General features: G+C 52.3%; 3 protein-coding genes across 6 annotated transcripts in view; 1 reads left to right on the top strand and 2 right to left on the bottom strand.

The window, feature by feature from the left end:
* The window catches only part of ntmt1 (N-terminal Xaa-Pro-Lys N-methyltransferase 1), a 35,044-nt gene extending 33,767 nt beyond the window's left edge, over positions 1-1,277 (top strand). Inside the window, exon 8 of the mRNA XM_023960817.2 lies at positions 696-1,277. Coding sequence (XP_023816585.1) covers positions 696-952 — 257 coding nt within the window. The 3' untranslated portion in view covers positions 953-1,277. The remainder of the gene's footprint in view (positions 1-695) is intronic.
* Positions 1,278-2,090: 813 nt separating this feature from the next.
* ndor1 (NADPH dependent diflavin oxidoreductase 1) lies at positions 2,091-11,318 on the bottom strand. Of its 3 annotated transcripts, none has more exons than XM_023960798.2 (15): positions 11,179-11,318; positions 9,984-10,123; positions 9,638-9,715; positions 9,079-9,176; positions 8,900-8,998; positions 8,481-8,582; positions 8,232-8,420; positions 8,028-8,155; positions 4,250-4,461; positions 3,516-3,623; positions 3,321-3,435; positions 3,079-3,225; positions 2,876-2,994; positions 2,702-2,796; positions 2,091-2,293 (listed from the first exon to the last, which is right to left on the bottom strand). In XM_023960798.2, exons 2-15 carry the CDS (start codon positions 10,116-10,118, stop codon positions 2,149-2,151), a joined length of 1,770 nt encoding a protein of 589 aa, XP_023816566.1. In that variant the 5' UTR covers positions 10,119-10,123; positions 11,179-11,318; the 3' UTR covers positions 2,091-2,148. The 3 variants fall into 3 exon arrangements, with proteins under 3 accessions (XP_023816566.1, XP_078811679.1, XP_023816565.1); XM_078955553.1 differs by lacking the exon at positions 11,179-11,318 and adding an exon at positions 10,904-11,175; XM_023960797.2 differs by lacking the exon at positions 11,179-11,318 and having other exon boundaries at positions 9,984-10,947.
* Positions 11,319-13,504: 2,186 nt separating this feature from the next.
* lrsam1 (leucine rich repeat and sterile alpha motif containing 1) overlaps positions 13,505-23,946 on the bottom strand; it is a 32,249-nt gene continuing 21,807 nt past the window's right edge. For both annotated transcript variants that reach the window (XM_023960676.2, XM_023960677.2), the window contains 14 exons: positions 23,191-23,313; positions 21,349-21,488; positions 21,225-21,269; positions 20,627-20,697; positions 20,183-20,282; positions 20,011-20,098; positions 19,862-19,936; positions 19,547-19,627; positions 19,281-19,376; positions 17,489-17,587; positions 17,287-17,418; positions 17,068-17,134; positions 14,581-14,786; positions 13,505-14,386 (listed from right to left, as the gene is read on the bottom strand). In XM_023960676.2, coding sequence (XP_023816444.1) covers positions 14,264-14,386; positions 14,581-14,786; positions 17,068-17,134; positions 17,287-17,418; positions 17,489-17,587; positions 19,281-19,376; positions 19,547-19,627; positions 19,862-19,936; positions 20,011-20,098; positions 20,183-20,282; positions 20,627-20,697; positions 21,225-21,269; positions 21,349-21,488; positions 23,191-23,313 — 1,446 coding nt within the window. In that variant the 3' untranslated portion in view covers positions 13,505-14,263. The remainder of the gene's footprint in view (positions 14,387-14,580; positions 14,787-17,067; positions 17,135-17,286; positions 17,419-17,488; positions 17,588-19,280; positions 19,377-19,546; positions 19,628-19,861; positions 19,937-20,010; positions 20,099-20,182; positions 20,283-20,626; positions 20,698-21,224; positions 21,270-21,348; positions 21,489-23,190; positions 23,314-23,946) is intronic.

Below are 23,946 nucleotides of genomic sequence, written 5' to 3'. Positions count from 1 at the left end.
TGGTCCTGAATCCGATACGTATCCCATCTTTTGAAATGCGACCTCCGTCTGACCGGCCAGGCCACATGAATCCGACCCGTACGTCATCGATACGCTACAAACGTCATCATTCTGCGTTGAAGTAGGCGGGAACCAGAACATGAACAACAACCCAAAACCCTGCTATCCTCCTTTTAAAATGAGAAGATTGTAATTATTCTGGCTCCTCTGTGAAAATAAATGTATTAAAGTTGACAACACTGTTGTTGACATCCATGTTAGCGTTAGCTACTTCCACAAACCAGTGACGTCGTTCACCGTTGAGGACTCTTCTGCACATGCGGGTCAACTCTGGGTCATTTCACACTGGAGATCACAAAAGTTCAAAATGTGAACGGCCTTGCAAAAACAAGCGGAATTTTTCAACAAATCAGAATTGAGCATTGAGCCCTGCAGTGTGAACGTAACCTTAGACTTGAATGGCTAGGCTTGAAATGAACATGCAGCCCCGTCAATGAATCTATAGTTTCCAGAAGTCAAACATAAAGACTAAACGTCCTGAAGTGGTGAGCCGTGGTTCTTCTTTTCTGGTTCTGCTCGTTTCTACAGGGATCCTCCACAGAAAGGATTTAGTTTTTTGATAAGATTGTTGGCTGAACCTTCTTCAGCCGGTCCTGCAGTACCGACCATCCAACGCTCTCTCCCCTCTTCATCAGGTCACCTGACCGACAGCCACCTGGTGCAGTTCCTGCGCCGCTGCCAGAAGGGCCTGAGACCCAACGGCCTGATCGTCATCAAAGACAACGTGTCCTTCGAGGGCGTGGTCCCAGACGAGGTGGACAGCAGTGTGTGCCGGGACTTGGAAATAGTCCGCAGTCTAGTTCACAGAGCCGGCCTTCAGATCGTCCACGAAGAGCAGCAAATGAACTTCCCCCAGGAGATCTACCAGGTGCACACCCTGGCTCTCAGATAGACGGAGACGGCTTTTCTCTGCCAACAACGTGCCTGATGAGCGCCTGCTGCAGCCGTACCAGGAAAAAAGCTGCAGGCGTCTCTACAGAACCTGAGGACACGACGTCCTGCAGTAGAACCATCGACACGTCCTGCTCTACTGTTGGGACTGACAGCCAAAGGATGCGTTCACAGACATTCAGGACACGTGCATGCTGGGAGTTGCAGGAATGACTCTGTGGACGCTCTTTCACACTTTGAATGTTCCTCCTCTGGTTCTTCTGGTAGAGCAGACCTCTTCCTGTCACTCCAGCTTTGTTACTCACATTAAAGCCAATAGAGGCTCAGCAGAGACTTTCAGTGGTTACCTTGGCAACACTTTTACAGACATATATTGAGTCAAAAACAGTTGTAACCGATCCGGTACGCGTGGTCAGCAGCATCGCTCACCGTTTCCATTCCTAATGCGTTTCTGCTAACATCAGTGTCAGACTCTACATCCGTGGAGGAAAAGGTTTGAAAAAACTCAGAAATAAAACGGTAAATACTGGATTATAGGTGAGTCAGGACCCCATTCCAACATGTGACATGAAAACCGGCGGACAGCAGCTCGTTTAGCGGCGTGACCGTACTCGACTTCCCGAGGTCTCAGACGTGTGACGGACGTCAGAATCCAGTTTAGTGGATCGTTTGTGCTCAGATGCATCAACAACCAGCAGATGTCGCTGTTTCCAACATGAGCCGAGACGCCACCCCAGGGTCAAAGATGGTCAGAGCTTCACGAAGCAGCAATTTGGCCGTCACTACCGGACCGTCCTGATGATCGTCTGCAAGGATCATTGGAAACAAGACGAACTGAAGTAAAACTCCACCCCTCTGCCCATTGTAACCCTTGTTCTATCCTAGGCACTTTAACATTGGGAGGTGGGTCATCTAGACCCACTAGACAGTGCTCTGAACCTTTTTTCTTCAATGATTTGTGATCTTCACTGGTGTCCATGGATTACATGAAATCTTTCCACCTTTGTCCACCTTTGTCATGGTAGGGGGAACACGTCAATGGAGGGGGGGGGGGGGGGGGGGGGATAGGATAGAACAAGGGTTACTAAAATCAATACTGGTTATTTATCCATTTTCAAATAGTGAGTAATGGTCCGGAGTCCAAGACAAAGAACTTTATTTTGTGTTTTTAGAGAAGTGAAGGGAAATGTCTTCAAATCAAGACCAAGTCTCGCTCTGCAGTCGGCTCGTCTTTTCCATGGCTGCTAGCATCTGCGCAGCCGCGTCTGCAGACACGCCTCCTTCCTGCTGGAACACCTCTTTCAGAGAGTCGCACACGCTGGCTGGCATCTGTTTGGCATTTCTGCAGACAGCAAAGGGTATTTAGGGGGGTTATGAGAGCGGGCGGGGCAGCCCTGGTCACTGCCATTGTCCAGCTGGCCCCAGTCCTGTACTGAGAACTAACAGAGGCTTTGACAGGTCTGGGGGGGGGGGGGGTCATCACTGCATCAGGAAAGGAAACAGGAAGCAGTGACCTAGAAGACCCGCCCATGCAGGGCGGCAGCCAATAGGAACACGGAAGAGAGCATCATGGCTGCTCTCGGGAGAACCATGTTCAGGATGAAAGTGGTAAGAAATCCCTGTTTTTTCCAGATCACTGATGTGTGGGCGTCGGCTCTGACATCCCATCTGGATTTGAACAGAGCTGTCTGACTTCCTGGTTGAATCTTTTCCCAAACGGAAAGCGAGCGGCTTTCATGCTGGAACTCACCCGGCGATGTAGAAGCAGGCTTTTCTCCTGGAGATCAGCTCCCACAGCAGCGCGGCGTTCTCCCTGACGCGGCGCTGGACGTACACCTTTTCCTCCTGAAAGCCGGTGAGAAGCGTCATGTCTGACCTCGGGCCTAGAATGTTCCGGTTGTGTCGGAAACCTCCTGCCACCCACCTGGTCTCGTGAGAAAGCCGTGAAGAGAGTCAGCCCTCCAGCTTCCACCATGAGCTCCCACTCAGACCGGAAGAGGAAGTCTTTGGACTCTGAACGGCAGCCGAAGAACAGGACGTTGGCTGGAGGACGGGGGGGTCAGATGGGGGGGGGGGGGTCAGAGCGAGCGGCAGACCATCACAAACGCAGCGTGTCAGACGTCTCACCGGTTCTGCCCTCACAAAGACGCTCCTGCAGAGCCGCCCTGAACGGCGCCACCCCTGTTCCAGGCCCCACCATGATGACGGGGGTGTCTGCGTCTGCCGGGAAGGTCAAACTCCCCCCCTTCACCCACAGGGGGACGCACACCTCCCCTACAGGAGCGGGACGAGGGAGGAGGTGAGTGAAAGACTGAAGGACCAAACACAGTTCTTCTCATCCACAGACGAGGCTTCAGGTCACAAAACACCTTTTTCAGGGTCCAGAGAGGCCAACCAGGAGGAACACAGTCCTCGTCTTGGTTTCTGGAGCTTGGTTTGGAATCTCACCACAGCCACCAGGATCTGGAGCCTGTGAGGATGAGCCTGTGGAGACAGAACGGCTGCAGGGTCCTGGTGCCGGTCTCACGGGACGGGTCCAGAGTGGTTCCAGAACACTGACCTACCTTGAGTGAGGAGGCGATGGAGAAGGAGCGAGGCTGGATCTCTGGGAACAGATCCAGCAGGTAGTCCACTTTGAGTTCTGCCGTAGTTTGGGGGAAATCTGCCAAAACCTGCAGAAGAGAAAAGATGATTATTCACCGTCTGCCACAACCTCCCAGTTCTGGATCCGGTTTCTGAACCTTCTGCTGTGAAACGTCAGAACCTTCAAACAAATACCGACCCGATCAGAACCAAGTTTCCGTTTGAGGCTAATCTTTAGAATCAAATCCTTTATTTCTGTCAGTTGATGGAGGATCCTAACTCTGACTGAAGGACACAGAGATGACTTCTGCATGCTGATTGGATCTTTTGAGTCATGTGATCAATGAACTGAAAATGATCTGTCATGTCAGGACTTCAGGGTCAGAAGTGAAATAATTCATGAGGACAGAAGTCCCCCTCAGTTAAAGACAGAAAGTCCACAAAGCTCACTGAAATGTTCCAAAGTAACGATAAATTAAATAATCCAAATCAGCCATTACTATGGAGTTGTTGATTAACAGAAATATTTTAAAAAACAAACTAATGAAATAGGGCTGGACTAAAATGATGGGACCTCCATAAAAGACTGAACTACAGCTGTCTGTTCACGTTTGGATTCATGACTAAACCTGACAGACGGTCCCCGTCACATGAAAAGGTCGTAAAGAGCAACAGAGGTCAACATTCCAGCTCAACATGAAGATCAGGAAATGACCTCCAGTGCCGTTCGGCGGGGTCGGCTGCAGTAGGAGTTCAGCTCGTCCTGACCTGCTGCAGAGCTGAACTCAACCAGCTTGTCTCTCTCCAGCTCGTCTGTGGCGAACGTAGCCAGCAGCTCAAAGAACGAGCGCCGGGGCACGGCGGCGATGTCCAGGTAGCTCTCCACCAGGTGCTGCACGGAGCAGGGCCGAGGAAGTCTGGCTGGAACTGAGAAGAAAGCATCACGTGGTTAGTGTGCATTCACGGAGCGGCGTTTCAGCCTGCTTCCTGTTGGGACGCGGCGCCAGCGCAGCCCGAACGCATCACAGACGCACCGCGGACGCATCCTGAATGCACCGCGGACACTGCCTGAACGCACCGGCCTGAACGCACCGCGGACGCAGCCTGAACACGGCGCGAACGCACCGCGGACGCAGCCTGAACGCACCGCGGACGCAGCGCGGACGCAGCCTGAACGCACCGCGGACGCAGCCTGAACGCACCGCGGACGCAGCCTGAACGCACCGGCCTGAACGCATCCTGAACGCACCGCGGACGCAGCCTGAACGCACCGCGGACACTGCCTGAACGCACCGCGGACGCAGCCGGGACGCAGCCTGAACGCACCGCGGACGCAGCCTGAACGCACCGCGGACACTGCCTGAACGCACCGCGGACACTGCCTGAACGCACCGCGGACACTGCCTGAACGCAGCCCGAACGCAGCGCGGACGCAGCCCGAACGCACCAGCCTGAACGCACCACGGACGCAGCCTGAACGCACCACGGACGCTGCCTGAACGCACCAGCCTGAACGCAGCGCGGACGCAGCCTGAACGCACCGCGGACACTGACTGAACGCACCGCAGACGCAGCCTGAACGCACCGCAGACGCAGCCTGAACGCACCGCAGACGCAGCCTGAACGCACCAGCCTGAACGCATCCTGAACGCACCGCGGACGCAGCCTGAACGCACCGCGGACGCAGCGAGGACGCAGCCTGAACGCATCAGCCTGAACGCACCGCGGACACTGCCTGAACGCACCGCGGACACTGCCTGAACGCACCGCGGACACTGCCTGAACGCACCGCGGACACTGCCTGAACGCACCGCGGACACTGCCTGAACGCACCGCGGACACTGCCTGAACGCACCGCGGACACTGCCTGAACGCACCGCGGACACTGCCTGAACGCAGCCCGAACGCAGCGCGGACGCAGCCAGAACGCAGCGCGGACGCAGCCCGAACGCAGCGCGGACGCAGCCCGAACGCACCAGCCTGAACGCACCACGGACGCAGCCTGAACGCACCAGCCTGAACGCATCCTGAACGCACCGCGGACGCAGCCTGAACGCACCGCGGACGCAGCGAGGACGCAGCCTGAACGCATCAGCCTGAACGCACCGCGGACACTGCCTGAACGCACCGCGGACACTGCCTGAACGCACCGCGGACACTGCCTGAACGCACCGCGGACACTGCCTGAACGCACCGCGGACACTGCCTGAACGCACCGCGGACACTGCCTGAACGCAGCCCGAACGCAGCGCGGACGCAGCCCGAACGCACCAGCCTGAACGCACCACGGACGCAGCCTGAACGCAGCGCGGACGCAGCCTGAACGCAGCGCGGACGCAGCCTGAACGCACCGCGGACGCAGCCTGAACGCAGCGCGGACGCAGCCCGAATGCAGCGCGGACGCAGCCTGAACGCACCACGGACACTGCCCGAACGCAGCCTGAACGCACCACGGACACTGCCTGAACGCACCACGGACACTGCCTGAACGCACCACGGACACTGCCCGGAAGCACCACGGAAGCAGCCTGAACGCACCACGGACACTGCCTGAACGCACCGCGGACACTGCCTGAACGCACCAGCCTGAACGCACCGCGGACACTGCCTGAACGCACCAGCCTGAACGCACCGCGGACACTGCCTGAACGCACCGCGGACACTGCCTGAACGCACCAGCCTGAACGCACCGCGGACACTGCCTGAACGCACCAGCCTGAACGCACCACGGACACTGCCTGAACGCACCGCGGACACTGCCTGAACGCACCAGCCTGAACGCACCGCGGACACTGCCTGAACGCACCAGCCTGAACGCACCGCGGACACTGCCTGAACGCACCAGCCTGAACGCACCGCGGACACTGCCTGAACGCACCGCGGACGCTGCCTGAACGCACCAGCCTGAACGCACCACGGACACTGCCTGAACGCACCGCGGACACTGCCTGAACGCACCAGCCTGAACGCACCGCGGACGCAGCCCGAACGCACCAGCCTGAACGCACCGCGGACGCAGCCTGAACGCAGCGAGGACGCAGCCTGAACGCATCAGCCTGAACGCACCGCGGACACTGCCTGAACGCACCGCGGACACTGCCTGAACGCACCGCGGACACTGCCTGAACGCACCGCGGACACTGCCTGAACGCACCGCGGACACTGCCTGAACGCAGCCCGAACGCAGCGCGGACGCAGCCCGAACGCACCAGCCTGAACGCACCACGGACGCAGCCTGAACGCACCACGGACGCTGCCTGAACGCAGCCCGAACGCAGCGCGGACGCAGCCTGAACGCACCAGCCTGAACGCAGCGCGGACGCAGCCTGAACGCACCGCGGACGCAGCCTGAACGCAGCGCGGACGCAGCCCGAATGCAGCGCGGACGCAGCCTGAACGCACCACGGACACTGCCTGAACGCACCACGGACACTGCCCGGAAGCACCACGGAAGCAGCCTGAACGCACCACGGACACTGCCTGAACGCACCACGGACACTGCCCGGAAGCACCACGGAAGCAGCCTGAACGCACCACGGACACTGCCTGAACGCACCGCGGACACTGCCTGAACGCACCGCGGACACTGCCTGAACGCACCAGCCTGAACGCACCGCGGACACTGCCTGAACGCACCAGCCTGAACGCACCGCGGACACTGCCTGAACGCACCGCGGACGCTGCCTGAACGCACCAGCCTGAACGCACCACGGACACTGCCTGAACGCACCACGGACACTGCCCGGAAGCACCACGGAAGCAGCCTGAACGCACCACGGACACTGCCTGAACGCACCGCGGACACTGCCTGAACGCACCAGCCTGAACGCACCGCGGACACTGCCTGAACGCACCAGCCTGAACGCACCGCGGACACTGCCTGAACGCACCGCGGACGCTGCCTGAACGCACCAGCCTGAACGCACCACGGACACTGCCTGAACGCACCACGGACACTGCCCGGAAGCACCACGGAAGCAGCCTGAACGCACCACGGACACTGCCTGAACGCACCGCGGACACTGCCTGAACGCACCAGCCTGAACGCACCGCGGACACTGCCTGAACGCACCAGCCTGAACGCACCGCGGACACTGCCTGAACGCACCGCGGACGCTGCCTGAACGCACCAGCCTGAACGCACCACGGACACTGCCTGAACGCACCGCGGACACTGCCTGAACGCACCACGGACACTGCCTGAACGCACCACGGACACTGCCTGAACGCACCGCGGACACTGCCTGAACGCACCAGCCTGAACGCACCGCGGACACTGCCTGAACGCACCGCGGACGCAGCCCGAACGCACCAGCCTGAACGCACCACGGACGCAGACCGTTCCTGGACTCTACTACCCCGCTGGGGCAGTTTAAAGGGAAAGAAGACCGTGGGGGCAGGAGTCACTGGTTTAAATGGAGGGAAGAAGAGACTGAGGGGTGTCTGGGCCCGTCACAGGGTTCTGTTCGGCCCAGCCAGGAACACGGGGATACCTGGAGAGTTGCTGGTTGGTTCTAGAAGGAAAGTGGCGTCTGGATCCAACCCGAGCAGCAGACAGAACTGCTGCACGTCCTCCGCGGCGTTACGAGGACGCATCATCACCACGTCTCCAGCAGCAAACCTGTGGGGCAGAAACAGCCCAGACCGTTGGAGGCCAAGGTGAAGACGTTCCCATGGCAACCCAGAACACCGCTGACCTCATGCTGGAACCGGTGACGTCAAACTCAATGTGCCTCACGTCCTGGAAGTGGCTCGGCTCCGTCACTCTCCTGTTGAAAACCATCCGGGCACGAAAGGGACCCGCCTCCCCCTCAGAGACCCTTAGTCTCTCATCGCCGCTCTCTCTCTCGCCCACCAGGAAGTGGAATGTGAACGTGGGAGGAAGTCTGCACAGAGGACAGCATTAGGCGGCCACAGACCCAGACGTTTTCATCCGTGGATCTTACCGCTCATCCTCTCTTAACGGGGTCACACTGGTCAAGGACGGGTAAAGGGCCAGAACCGACCCCCAAAAGGACGCGAGCCAGGGGTCCACGACGGCGTCCGGCCTGATTCAAACAACACACACAGCCCCGCCCCCAGGGTCAACCACAGAACATGGACGGAGGATTGGGTCTGAGCGAGGAGCCTGGTGCAAGACCCCGCCCTCAAATGTGCCAAGATATGAGTGGGCCCCCCCCATAATTAGAAAGACACGCCCCTAACTAGAAAGACACGCCCCTAATGATGAACAGCACTGAGCCAGAATGAAACCAACAAAGGATGATGGTTTGTGTCAAGTTCCTGCTGTCTGTGTTTTCAGAACCCAGACCAGCAGAACCAAAGCCTCCGTGAGCTCCGCCCCTTTTCCCGTCCAGACGCTTACCCCACGTCGTGCTGATCATCGCCAAGCCCAACAGGCATCAGCATGTTGGCGCCGAGCTGCAGAAGACGCTTATGAAGCTTCTTTGCCACAAAGTTGAACCTGCAACACAGACGGAAACGCCGTCAACGCTCCGCCTCTTCCACAGAAACGGGTCGAACGCCTTCAGCGATGGGACCCACTTGGGATAGGAGGAATCCCCCAGACCCAGCACGGCACAGTCCAGCCGGCTCAGAGAGCCCCCGGGTAAAGACTTCCTGAAGAGAAACCTCCAGAAGTTCTGGGAAGAGAGATCCAAGCAGAGAAACCATCAGGGGTTCAAAGGTCGCCTCAGAACCACAGAATCTGTGTTCTAGATCAGTTCACAAAAGAGAGACTGAAGTGAAATGAATATTTGATATTTCTACACTTTCCCTTCAAACCAGCCTCACAGGTTCACTCCCAGGGGGTCTGGGGGTTCTGGGGGGTCTGAAATTGGGGTCAGATACCAAAGTGGTGCCGATGATCCTCATCAAAGTCGTGGACTGAAACAGAAACGGCTTCAGAACCGCCTCAGGATGGCAGAAAACCACATCCACTGAGGATCTGGGGGGTTCTGGGGGGGCGTGGACCTGGGGGAGCAGCTGGTTTTCCAGGAAGGAAAGGCCAAACTCTTCCTTCAGTCTCTCATTTGTGGATCCATTTCCTCTCTGAAAGCTGGCTTTGTTCTGTGACTGACAGCAGGAGACTCCGCCCTCTTACCTTCATGTTGTCCGGAGGCTCTCCCTGTCCGGCGGTGGAGCAGACAAACACCACCAGAGACTCTGCAATCAGGTCGGCCTGTTGGAGGAACAGAAACTGCAGAGGAATCCAGGCTAACGGAGGGAAGCAGAGCAGCAGGGATGGACCGGATCTGCTGAGCATCCAGTCCAAAACCAGTCTGTTTCTCTCCACATAAATCCAGACAGCCTCCCAAATTCAACTTAGTCATCCTCACCAACAGAACCTTCAGAACCCCAATCCCACACATCACAATCCTCTGAAAAAGTCCTGCTGGAACCGTGAGGCCCAACTGGACTGACGGTTCCAGCAACCGCAGCAAACTCACCACGGCGTAGCTGTCCAGAGCCATCACCCGGACCGGCAGCCGCCTCCTCTGCGCCTGCCGGCCGATCCTCTGGGCCGCATCCTGGGCCGTGCCGGTCTGGCTCCCGTACAGAACCAGCAGGGACGGGATGGACATGGTGCCTAGAGGGAAACGTAAAGAACAGACCAGAACCTGACAGAACTCCTCTGTCCGTGGGTCCTGCACGTGCACGGACCCACGTGCACGGACCCAAAAGTCCTCCTCAGATGAACTGAAAACAACTGATCCAACATTTCCAGCCATGAGCGGATTTCCTCTTAGAGCGACTCCGTAAAAATGTTCAGATTTTATTATTTACTCATAAATGTTTGTTCAGTTTAACGCTGAGCTTTAGGGCCCAAAGCGCCGGACACGCCCACACGGACACGCCCACACGGACGGACACGGACAGACACGCCCCCATACGCCATGGGGTTCAGCGTCTTGCCCAAAGACACACGGACAGGGCAGAACTCAACCTCGATCTTGTGATCAGTGGTCGACCGCTCCACCTCTGAGCCGCGGCTGCTGCCACAGTTTGAATCCCTCATAAACTGAAAGGCTTTTTCAGAACTAAACAGACTTTTGTTCAAATAAACGGACATTTCTTGAGTTGAATTGAAGAAAACTCAGAAAAATTCTTTCCTTCTACGAACGTGGATCCGATCCACGATGAGTTCTGAAAAAATCCACTTTGTGGACCGAACTTGGACGTGGTTCCGTCTTTCACCGTCTCACTAGAATCCCACAGAACCGGTCAGGTTCACTAAACGTCAGTCTGTGAAGAAGACGGAACCAGAACTTCTGCTGGTTTCTGCCAGAGTATTGGTCGGGTTCTGCTTCATCACTGAAGAGGAACTGGACCCACGTGGGTCTGAAGGCAGAACAGATCTGTAACAAACCTGGAGTTCAGTAACCAGGATGATTACACCATCTTACATCCCATAATGCATTGCAGACAGACTAGAGGCAGTTCTAGTGTCTAATTCTTCCTATCAAACACATTCCCGTGCAGCAGAACACTGCAGATGTAGTTCACATAGATCAGCACCACACACAGACAGGACTCCTTCATCTCGCGGCTGCGTTACAGACACAAACAGGAACGTCACGTGGTTATTTACGTATCTCTGACTGAAACTGCCCCGAACACCAGGTTGGACACCAAACTACTGACCTTCTACCGCTTCGGATCCCGAGTCCACATCCAGCTTCCGGCCTTTCTTCTTGGCGTTAATTGGCGGGAGTCTGGTTTCCAGTTCTGCTCACTACCGCCACCTACTGAAGTGGAGGTCCACCAGGATCCGCTTCAGACCACAGACGGTGAATCTGTCCATGCTGCAGTCAGACAGATGGGGGGCTTTCTAGGAGGGGTCCTCTGTCCTCCTGTCTGTCTTCCAGCCAATCACAGCTCAGCTTTTCCGGACCTCAACGCCCACCCTGAGCTCAACGTCAACAAAAGTGATGGTGGTGACCTTCTCCCCCAGACACAGACGGCCCCCGCCATCCGCCATGGAGGTGAAGGAGCACAGGAACCTGGGAGCCATCTTTGACCCTCTGAGGTTCTCCTCCAACGCCAAGGCCGTTCTAACAAGGTGCCTGAGAAGACCCAGAGGAAATGGTAAAAACAATCTCATGAAAGCAAATCAAATCAATCCCAGATGCATTAAACTGTTGCAGTGTCGCATTTAGTGCAGGTGGCTGTGGTACGGAGGTAAGCCGGTTGAAGTTGGACTGATAAATGGTTTAAACCTGTGGTTATAGGTTAGTGTCAGAGTTTGACAGCAGTGTGAATGTGTTGATGGCGTCAGCTGTTGGTCAGCGGTTGATCAGCTGTTGGTCAGCGGCTGATCAGCTGTTGATCAGCTGTTGGTCAGCGGCTGATCAGCTGTTGATCAGCTGTTGATCAGCGGCTGATCAGCTGTTGATCAGCTGTTGGTCAGCGGCTGATCAGCTGTTGATCAGCGGTTGATCAGCTGTTGGTCAGCGGTTGATCAGCTGTTGGTCAGCGGCTGATCAGCTGTTGGTCAGCGGTTGATCAGCGGTTGATCAGCTGTTGATCAGCTGTTGGTCAGCGGTTGATCAGCTGTTGGTCAGCGGCTGATCAGCTGTTGGTCAGCGGTTGATCAGCGGTTGATCAGCTGTTGATCAGCTGTTGGTCAGCTGTTGATCAGCTGTTGGTCAGCGGCTGATCAGCTGTTGGTCAGCTCATATCTTATCCTACATCCCATAATACACTGCACTAAAAGCTGTGCTGCTGTGTTTAGTGGTTCAGGTCTTGGTGGCTTCACCACATCGTAGAGTTCCCTTGTCTGGGACCATCAGAACATCGTCATGATTTTATGATCCATGTTTTCGACTAATAGAATAATAATAACACATGATGAGTTAGAGAGGATTCATCAGATCCTAACTGTATTTAATGACCCTTGAATGGTCAAAACTCACCGCTTTATTTGACATTTACAAACATGGAGGCAAATCGATGTCCTTCATGAAAAAGCAAAAGAGTTTTTCTAAACTGTTGAGAGAATAATAAAATACTTAATTATACATATTTGAAACAAAGAGAAGGTAAAAGTGTCCAAGAAAATGGAATATTTTTTTATCTTTCTGTCATTTGAAATGCAAATCCTTCTTCCTGCTATCTAATGTTCTACTTTGGTATTTAGGAACATTTGTTCACACAGGAATATCCTCATTGTTTCAACAGCTTTCTCTGTTTTCTAATCTGTCTTTGCAGACTTGATCAGCTACAGAAGGCGTCAGATGCCTTTACACAGGAAGTTGATCCAAAAGTGGATCGACCGACTATTGAAGAGTTCTCCGTTTCTGGAAACGTTTGCACTAAAACATTTTTGACCCTTGTGTTATCTTAGATGACCCCCCCCCCCCCCCCCTTCCATTGACGTGTTCTCCCTACCATGACAAAGGTGGATAAAGGTGGAAAGATTTCATGTAATCCATGGACACCAGTGAAGATCACAAATCATTGAAGAAAAAAGGTTCAGAGCACTGTCTAGTGGGTCTAGATGACCCACCTCCCAACGTTAAAGTGCCTAGGATAGAACAAGGGATACATCCCACAAACTGAATGAAAATAGAAATGTTTGATTCTCATTATTCCAGCCTCAGAGAAATATTTTCAAAGAGCATTTGTGTCGACATTAGTGAACAAATGCGTGGTGTGACGTAGACGACGTGTGCGACGCTACACAAGAATGTGATCACATGACCTAACGACCAGAGTAAACCGCTTCACTGTTCCTACAGAAAGCCGGTTTCCCACGTTGACGTTCGGTCTCTGCAGTTCAGCAGCGCCGCAGACGTCGACACTGAAGGAAGTCAGACAGTGCAGATGTGTTGGTGAGAGGAGGATGTGTCAAGTCCTTAAACTGGATCAGTTTGCTGAATCAAAGAGCTCTCAGCAAAGAAAACCTGTCTTTCGGACTCGGCCGGGACTTAGACCCCCCCCCCCCACACACACACACACACACATAGAGTCATGGTTTTAGTTTTTATGATGGTTAACCTTCCCAGCTGAAAACGGAGCAAAAAAAGGAAACTGTGTCAGTGTTTCAGATACAACATGCTGCAGTACAGACAGACCACAGACCCTCAGACCAAACGCTTTCAGCAGAACAGAAAGTGCAGAGGTAGAGCGGGCCACCACTGATTAGAAGATCACAGGTTTGATTCCCGCCCATGTGTCAGAGTGTCCTTGGGGAAGCCCCCAAACCGATTTGCTCCTGGTGGAAGGTTGGCGCCAGCGTTTAGCAGCGGAGCCGCCATCAGCGTGGGGGTGGGGGGTGAATGTGACTGTATAGCACTTTGGGGTTTCTAGGAAGGTAGTGAAGTACTTTACTACGCTTTTACTTCTCACCTAGCAGGCAGAAATCTTGCTCCTAGCAATGTAAAAAGAGAGTTATGGAGCTTTTTTAGCAAATCTACACGAACAGACTTTGTTTGAAATACCAGACAGACGTGAAAACAAAGTCAAAGGCACAAATCTTTGGTGGAGGTCCCCTCAGACAAGCCGCTCTTCAACCAGGAAATTACATCATTCACTTTGTGATCAATATACAATAACATTTAAAATACAAGATTTTTAAAATAATGTTCAAATACAAACAGTACAAGACGCAGATGTGGGGAAAAAACGTATAAAGAGAGGATTCCTCCTGGTAGTATCCTTATACGACAGCAGCTTTAAGGTCATGCATACAGGAGCCGTTGAGGGTCAAAGGGCAGCAGGAGCTGCTTTAGGTGTGGTAGAGGCGAATCCGCTGGGATATGTTGCTGCGGCACAGAGGACAGTTCTGCACAGCATCGCTGCAGACCTGACAGCAGCACACGTGACCGCACGGCAGGAAGATGACCTTAGACTGCAGAGAACAGACACAAAGCAGTGTGAGGCGCCTCAGACGCACAACCATGACAATAATCTGCACACTAAACCGCATTCCAGACTGACTCCTCTTGGGCGTTCAGTCCCTCTAAAAACACTATCAGCTGATGACATCATGGAGCAGATCAATACTTTGGTTTGGTTCTTGGTTTTTGTGGAAATCTGGCTTACCCCGGTCTCCATGCAGACCACGCACTCCGAACTCCCTGGGCCCTCCAACAGAGGTGGGCCAGAGGGGGTGACGGGGGTCCCTGGGCTGCACGGTGGGCTTGGGGTCTGCATGGCTGAGCTGCTTTGTGGGACAGGTGGGGATGGTGGGGGCGGAGCTGAGGGCCCCGCCTCGTTGCTGTCGTCCTTTCGGGCAGGCTTACCAGCTCCTGCAGGGGCAGCAGAAGGTCAGCCAGGAGGCAACATTTTAGAATGAAGTCAAACATCTTGAGTTCTGCTACTCTACATGTTATCGTGGAAGACCAAGAGAACTGAGAAGGGATTTGAACAAAAGCAAGGAAAGACAGGCTGTCCTGATCTAGATCCTGTTTCTCTACCACATAACACGCCAGCGGAGCCGTTTATGTCAGAGCGAGCAGACGGGGGTGAGGGACTAGTTAGATCTTCATCCTAACCTGCAGTTGAACAAGTGGATAAATACAGAGTTTAGGAACCAGCTTGGCTCGAATGACCTTTGCCCTTTTAGGGCCCAACAAGGTGAGCTATCATCCTTTGTCCTGCTGTCCAACAGATATACAGATTTTCAAACTATTTTACTGTAGTACAATACAAAGATAAGGCATTGGACTGGAGGAACAGTGGTTTGCACTCTCGCCTGATAGCAATGAAGCCATGGTTCAAATCCCAGCTGGAACCTTTCTGTCTAGACTGAGCATGTTCTCCCTGTGCATTCTCCAAGAACTGCAGGTTCTTCCACAGTCCAAACACATCTAAATTACCCCTAGGTATGGATAGATGGATGGATGGATGGATGGATGGATGGATGGATGGATGGATGGATGGATGGATGGATGGATGGATGTGTGGATGGATGGATGGATGTGTGGATGTGTGGATGGATGGATGGATGGATGGATGTGTGGATGGATGGATGGATGTGTGGATGGATGGATGGATGGATGGATGGATAGATGGATGGATGGATGGATAGATGGATGGATGGATGGATGGATGTGTGGATGGATGGATGGATGGATGGATGTGTGGATGGATGGATGGATGGATGGATGTGTGGATGGATGGATGGATGTGTGGATGGATGGATGGATGGATAGATGGATGGATGGATGGATGGATGTGTGGATGGATGGATGGATGGATGGATGTGTGGATGGATGGATGGATGTGTGGATGGATGGATGGATGGATGGATGGATAGATGGATGGATGGATGGATGGATGGATGTGTGGATGGATGGATGGATGTGTGGATGGATGGATGGATGTGTGGATGGATGGATGGATGGATGGATGGATAGATGGATGGATGGATGTGTGGATGGATGGATGGATGGATGGATGAATGGATGTGTGGATGGATGGATGGATGGATGAATGGATGTGTGGATGGATGGATGGATGTGTGGATGGATGGATGGATGGATGAATGGATGTGTGGATGGATGGATGGATGGATGGATGGATGAGATGAATGGATGGATGGATGGATGCGTGGATGGATGGATGGATGGATGAATGGATGTGTGGATGGATGGATGTGTGGATGGATGGATGGATGTGTGGATGGATGGATGGATGTGTGGATGGATGGATGGATGGATGAATGGATGTGTGGATGGATGGATGGATGTGTGGATGGATGGATGGATGGATGAATGGATGTGTGGATGGATGGATGGATGTGTGGATGGATGGATGGATGAATGGATGTGTGGATGGATGGATGGATGTGTGGATGGATGGATGGATGAATGGATGTGTGGATGGATGGATGGATGCGTGGATGGATGGATGTGTGGATGGATGGATGGATGGATGAATGGATGGATGGATGAATGGATGTGTGGATGGATGGATGGATGGATGGATGAGATGAATGGATGTGTGGATGGATGGATGGATGTGTGGATGGATGGATGGATGGATGAGATGAATGGATGGATGGATGGATGGATGGATGAATGGATGGATGGATGAATGGATGTGTGGATGGATGGATGGATGTGTGGATGGATGCGTGGATGGATGGATGTGTGGATGGATGGATGGATGTGTGGATGGATGGATGGATGTGTGGATGGATGGATGGATGGATGAGATGAATGGATGGATGGATGGATGGATGGATGAATGGATGGATGGATGAATGGATGTGTGGATGGATGGATGGATGTGTGGATGGATGCGTGGATGGATGGATGTGTGGATGGATGGATGGTTGGATGGATGGACTTGTTTTACTGCGGTTTGCTGATGCACACATGACAAACACGGCTGTCAAAAGTGATTCCAGGAAGACGTGACTGAATCTGGACATTCAGAGCCGTCGTCTGTCTCTGGTCTCTGGAGCGTTTGTCTCTACTGCAGACTGTCTTTGTGGGACGTCTTCCTTCTTTGTGCTTTATGCTTGTAGAACAGGAGAAGTCCCTGTGGATTCATGAATTTACCTGTGAGTGAAATCAAGCGTACCTGTAGGCTGGTGACCCAGAGCCCAGGTCAGAAGAGCTTTTTGAATTCCTGTTTCATTGATCCCCAACTACAAAACAAACATGTCAATCAAGCTTTCAGTTGATCAAAGTTTTTACTGAAGAAAATGTAGTTAATTCACGGTCCAGCTTTTTGTCTGAGTGTCAGTATTAACATGGAACCGGACTGATGGCTGTTTGTCAGAAATGTTCTGACACTGACCTTCTTCAGGTCAGAGGCCTTCATGTTCCTCAGCGCCTCAGCGGTCAGCCGGTGATGGGCCACAATAGGTAGATAGTGCTGAGCCGACAGTCTGCACAGCAAGTGGACCAACTCTCTCTCCACCCCTGCTTCCTGCACGGAAAGCTCGGGTTTAGAACCATCAACCGAGGTGGTCCCATTCTCCCAGCAGCTTCCACTGTACCTGCATGCGAAGGGACAGCGGCTTGGCATCCAGCAGCCTCTGGTACTGGATCATCCAATAGTTCTGCTGGTTGGACTCGGACTTCAGCTCCATCTCCACCTGGAGACCACAAATCAGTTCTCACATGAATACAAACAGGAAGTGGAGAACGGCAGACCAGGTGAATTTTCTTTTCATCTACTGATCTATTGTCAAGTCCTTCCCGCTGCTCTTTAATCGATGATGATAGCCGTTTAGCCAGAATCCAAAAACCTGTGTTGTTTTCAAGACATAGTTTCTGCAGAGCGGCAGGAGCTCATTAGAAACTCACCTCTGAGTTGTGGGCGGGACCATCGATTACATGCTGTTCAACTAGCTTACAGCCTCTCACACCCCAAGCTAACGTTAGCGGTGCTACAACAACAGCAGCAACATCAGATCCGTCCATCCGTCCAGTTCTGATCCAGATTCCAGCTCAGACCAGGAAAACAAAGACGGTCCTGGATCTGTTGGTCTGACAGTGGATGGTCAGAAAGGGGCGGAGCTTGGAGACCTAGGCCCCCAGCCTATTGTAGTTTGTACGTCACTACAAGATTTTTCCAACAGTATTTTCTTATCTGCTCCTGATTCACTTGAATAAAGAAATCCTCACAAATACAGTTTAATCTGAATTTTCCTTTTATATTTTTATATTACAAGAACATGTTAAAAACACTAAAACACCTTTTTTATCAGAGTGAGTCTTTAACTTTATCAAAAAACTTTTGATAACTGAGCCTTTGACTTAGGCTTTGCTAACCAAAGAACTTCTTTTTCAGGCGTCTGTTGTCACTTATTAATGGACCCCTGCAGCCAATCAGAGTCGAGTATTCCCGGACTGTGGTATAAAACCACAGAATGGAACTAAAACTGTTAATATTGTACTGATACTAAAATAAATAAGTGCTGAGAAACCTGACATCAAACAGTCCCTCATATTAGTTATTTGACAGCAAGCATTTGAAATGTCATTTCATTATCTGAATTCAGTAAAGCTTCTAGGAAAATGATGTTTTACTGTTTTAACATGAATCCAGGTCACTCAGGAGCAGAAAGAAAATTCCTTTTGAAAAATCTTGTAGTAGTTATGTATAAACTACAGTGGGCGGAGTCAAAGTCTCCCAGCTCCGCCCCTTTCTGATCATCCACCTGCAGACCAACAGATCCAGGACCGTCTCTGTTTTCCTGGTCTAAATCCAGCTGGAATCTGGATCAGAACCGGACGGATGGATGGACCTGATGCTGCTGCTTCTGTTCCACCCCTAACGTTAGGATGGGGGTGGGAGGGGCTGTAAGCTAGCAGAAACATGGAAACAGAAAGATGTCGGGAAGGGGGGTTGCTTCGTGGCAACGGTCCCGCCCAAAACTCAGAGGTGAATTTCTGCGGCTCTGTCCTGGAAAAGGACACAGGTTTTGGATTTTCCATCAGCATCATCATGAAAAGACGCTCTGAAAATAGATCAAAAGGTGACCGGAGAGGGACGTTTATGTAAATCCAGAGCAGCTTAGATTGGTTGATATTCAGCTTCATCAGAATCAGAAGTTGGAGTAAAGACTTCATCCTAATAGGTGGACTTTGGATTTCTTCTTCTTCTTTGTATCAATAATGTCCAGACTGTGTCCAAAGCCACCTAAGACAGCAGCTAAACCAAACGTCCCCCATCATCAAAGCCTCCATCCTCTGGGATCAGACAGCCTCCCCATCAAGCAGCCAGCCAGCCAGCCTCCTGCGTGGCCTTCATGTCTCTCCTGACAGAAGCAGAGCGGTTCTCACCAACACCTGCTGCAGCTCCTGCTCTCTCTGGCTCCTCTGCTTCATCAGCTGCTGCAGCAGGTCGCTGAGGGCGGCCCGCTCCTCCACCAGGACCTCCTGCACAGAGAAAGCCCTCATCAGAGCCTTCTGCTCAGACTCCACTGACAAAGACAAAGGGTTTCCATGGAGGATGACATGGAGGAAAGACCTGATTCTCAAGATTACAAGGCAAAAAAAGGAAATCAGGTGCATGTGGACGAGCAAACGAAGTCAGCAGCAACACCCACCTCCAAGTTCTCAGAGTCCAGAGTGCGTCTTTTAATCTCCAGTTTAGTCAGCTGCATTAATTCCCCTTCTATAAGCTTGATCTGGGAAAAGTGAGAGGGCAGAATGAAGCCGGCTCATGCTGGATGAGCGGATGAGATGGCTGCAGCCTCCTGACTCCACTGTTACGCTACAGGGATTTAGGAAGCTGCTCTATTAGCAAGAGCTGAGGAAAATTACAAAAATGAGCAAAAGTTGCCTTTGAATTTCCTTTCACCTTTAAGATAGTGGTGTTCAGGTGCAGGTGCTTTTAGAAGGGTCACCCTATGGGCACAAACCTGACTGCGGATGTATGAGTGGACGGCGTCCCTCTGCAGCTGCAGGGCCTGGAAAGCCGCCTTCTGCATCTCCTCCTGTGCAGACCACATGCAGTTGTCACTTGGGGTCTCGTTTCTCCACCATCAGTGCCATTGTCTGGACCCAGTACCTCCTGTAAGATCTCAGCAATGGCTTTAGATTTGTCCAAAACTTGGAGAGAGAGCATCTTGTCAAACTTCTTGTCCAAAGTCTCCAAACTGGAAAAGGATCTGTGTTTACTACACACCAGAGCTGCAGTGCTGTGATCTGCTGATACGTGTGAGTGAAGGTGCATGTTTGACCTTCTGCAGGCTTCAGACACCAGGCTCTGTCTGCGATGGTCACTTGCCTCCTGCAGGACGCTCATGGCACAGCTGTCCGACAGCATCTTCTGCATCGCAGCTGAGAACAGCAGAGAGAACAAAGGAACGGCATCACTCATTCACCTCATAAATCACTACATTCCCAAATTCTTTCCATGCTTTTATGTATAGCATGTCCTCTGGACCGTTACTTCCCTTCAGCCGTCGTTGATAAACGGCAGAATAAGAAACAGTAAAGACTTTCAAAAAGTCCAACAGATAATCATTTAGAGAGTCTCTATCATGCAGAATTATAATGTTCCTTCTTCACTTCAATCAACCCTAGAGTGGTATTTTGATGCCCTCACACATTTCTGAGGGTTGCTCTACAACCTGCTCTCTGAGGTATGAAGGGTTCAGCTGAATGAGCTCTCAGCTTCGTACCTGCAACCTCCCTCTCCCGCAGTGAACTGGCCTCCTGCTGTGTGATGGCCGTCAGCTGCTCCATGTAAATCCTGCAGAGAGGAGGTCAAAACCCTGCCGCTGCTACACGTATGCTGACAGACACACGCGTTACGAGGAAGACACAGTCAAAGGTTCTGTGCAGGATGAAGGTGTTCAACAACCATTCATTCATATCCACATGTGTGCTGGACGATCAGTCGTCACGCCCCATGCAGCCCCGGCCTGCATGCATGTCTGTGTGTGAAGAGTCCAGCCGCTCAGTCTGAACAAATGACTCCATCACCTTCATGGTTCAGGTGTGCAGAACAGAGAGAGCTGCACGTTTCACACGCTGGTCTTCAGTCGGGTCGTTTTCTCCAAACGTGGAGGATAAATTGGGACGTGGAGCACAGAACCCAGCAGACATACATGTACAGGATCGTCCCATGAAGGAGCATACGACTCATGACAGCATGTTTACAGCTAAATGTCTGCAGATGACACTTGATGTGAACTGACAATGAGCCGCTGTCTGCTGAATGTGCTGCCTGTCCTGAAGCATCTCATCCGCTCTCAGGGGTGTCATGGCGTCACTCACCGCTCTTCCTCCATGTCTTGGAGAAACTTTGCGTTAGTCTCCTGCCTGCACAGATCCAAGGAATCATCCAGTGAACGAGCAGCAGTAAAAACAGTCCCCAGCGCTGCGTCTCCTCCGCTGCTACCTGCTGTTGTCCATCAGCAGGGTGCCGATGCGACCGCTGATGGTGTCTTCCGCCTGCCGGACCTTCTCCAGCAGCACCAGCCTCTCCGCCTCCTGAGCCCTCTGCTGCTCGTTGAAGCCCAGTTCCTCCCGCTCCTGTTGCTGAGATTCAACCCAGTAGAACCAGGTTAGACTGAGCAGATAGAACGCTAGGACCCCCCCCCCCTGCACATTCACTCCACTCACAATCATTTACAGACAGATTTTCCTATTTGGTTCTTTTTTTTAACCTGTCCAACAGCTGGGCAGACAGATATGAGCTGAGGGCCTCTTGTGTTGGACATGTTTTACTTTAACAAGAGGGGTTATTAATCTTCAGACAAACCAAAGGTATGTCTGAATAAACCCCTTTTGTAATTGAGGCCAAACTTTATTCATTTAATCAAATTTGAAAATCTATTGTGTTGGACCGAACGGAAAAGGAAAAGAGAGAAGAAGATGGTCTGAATTTGATGAAAGCATCAAAGTTCCTCTTGATGTTACTAACGATGTTATTAACGAACGAGAAGAAGAGACATTTTCATCAGTTTGACATTTTTTCCCCTGAAGGTCCTAAAGATGGCCTCAAACACCAAACATGGACCGTCAATAGCGGTTATTCGGGAGCAATCATCCAGTCTCTGCTTCAGCTGGTCCCAGATGTGCTCTAGGAGGTTCGGGTCAGAGGTCATTGCTTGCCAGACCACATGAAGCCACGCCCACTTCCTGAAGTCCAGCTGTGACCATTGTGGCCCCACGTGTCTCACGTCTCAGCGTTTAATACCGTCCCACCAGACCTGCTGAAGCCCCTCAGCCTGGGTTTGCCAACACAGCCCCAACAGCCTCCAGGTGATGAGCTTAGGCCAATTCACATCTGCCCCACGACCCTCAACACAGGTATCCCACAGGGCTGTGTGCTAAGCCCCCTCTGTTCACATGGTTTACCCATGACTGCTCTGTCATGCATCCAATTACATGGTCAGTAGGTTTGCAGACGACACCACCGTAGTGGGTCTCAGGTCCAAAACCTGTTCCAGAAACCATCCTGTCCCGACCACTGACAAGACAAAGGAGGTCATGATGGGTTACAGCAGGAGGACTGAACATGCGTGTGGACATCCACATGTCCTCTGACCTTTCATGGGCAGTGAACGCCTCACACCTGGTGGGAAAGGCTCCTCTAGCAGACGGGACAGTCTCCTGAGAGCGCCTGGTGTCTCAGTCTGACAGTGTGGTACAGAACCTCCACAACAGAAGCGCCCCGGCCCGGGTGGCGAGGACGGCACAGGGGGGAGCGGGACGTCGACTACCGGATCTGGAGAAGGGCTCGGTGTTTGGCTAGAGACTGTTCCCACCCGGACAACGGCCCTTTTATCCCGTTACCATCAGGCAGTAGGTTCAGGAGCATCAGGTGTAAAAAAGCAGACTGAGGACCATCTTCCTCTCCAGAGCTGTTCAAGCCACAGCGCCTCCTGCAGGGCAGCGTCCAGCACCCACAGCCATGGACAAACCCCCAAACAATTCTCCCCAACCTTGTCCCTGTAGCATATTGTTAGGTGTTTGTTTTTCCTGAAGATCTTCAGAAAAATTCCATTGTGTCTGATACTGATAATACATATCTTGAATCTGAATCATGTGATGGAATCGGACTGACAGTAGGGAGAAGAAAAAAGCTGTTCCGGCCACAGTGAGAGTGTCTTTGTGTGTTTTAGGTCCTTAACACAGGTTGTCTTAGTTTGAGAGCTTTTTGCAGCTGTTAAGTTCTTAGACGATAGTTGACCTGACCCATCCTTAAAAAGGAAAGAAACACGGAGGCGAGCTCTACCTTCCGGACGGAGTTCAGGATGTTTTTCCTGTGAGAGTCGTTCATGAGGAGCAGCTGAGTGTGCTCCTGTTGCTTCTGCTGCAGGTGGCGCTCAAACGCCAGTTTTTCCTGCTGCTTCTTCTCCTAGAAGATCCAGAGAGAGAGAGGCAGGTGTTGGTAAACTGACAGCAAAGTGTACCTAGACGATCAGCAGCAGATCCATGCTGCAGACGTTCCTGCTGACCTCTAAAAGGTCACCTGTTAGGCCGTTTATGCAGCCGTTGTTGTTTCCAGACAGTTTAGAACGCTTGACAATAACTGTGCTACACAAACAACAAAGATTTAACCACAAACTTCACTGAGGAAACACCGAAAATGTTGAAAACCAGAAACAATGAGCACAACACTCTGGAAAAACACAGGTTTGAGGTCAGAGGTCAGAAAATAACGGGCAGATTGGTTAGAGCTGAGAGCCAAAAGACCCACAGATCAGGAGGAAAACGAGGAAGATGGTGATCAAAGTCTGCTCAACGCTCTGATGACCAATCAAACGGCTCGTCTCCATGGCGTCACTGAAGGGGGGTGCAACGGATCACAGTTCTGACCGCGTCACGGTTTCAGTCACGCTTCGGCTCATTCAAAAGGAAGACAACAAAATAAAAGCCTACAATTCTTTTTTTTAATCTTTGAGTACTTCAAAATATATATATGTATAAATAAATAAATACATTTCACATCCAAATATTTGTTCATTGAGGCCAATTTATGAAAACAAAA

The sequence above is a fragment of the Oryzias latipes genome, chromosome 12 (genome assembly GCF_053564925.1).
Source record: "Oryzias latipes strain Hd-rR chromosome 12, Olatipes_Hd-rR_3.1".
NCBI lineage: Eukaryota > Metazoa > Chordata > Actinopteri > Beloniformes > Adrianichthyidae > Oryzias > Oryzias latipes.
Note: the sequence above shows the minus strand (reverse complement) of the source record. Positions and strands in the feature narration are given on the sequence as shown.

What these genes read in the sequence shown, in the direction of transcription:
- ndor1 (XM_023960797.2), bottom strand. Translation starts at nt 10,265, where the DNA reads ATGGCTGGAAATGTTGGATCAGTTGTTTTCAGTTCATCTGAGGAGGAC. An exon ending in CTCTGGACAGCTACGCCGTG is followed by an intron (nt 9,716 to 9,983) that starts GTGAGTTTGCTG and finishes TTCCTCCAACAG; the next exon opens with GCCGACCTGATTGCAGAGTC. An exon ending in GGGGATTCCTCCTATCCCAA is followed by an intron (nt 8,999 to 9,078) that starts GTGGGTCCCATC and finishes TCTGTGTTGCAG; the next exon opens with GTTCAACTTTGTGGCAAAGA.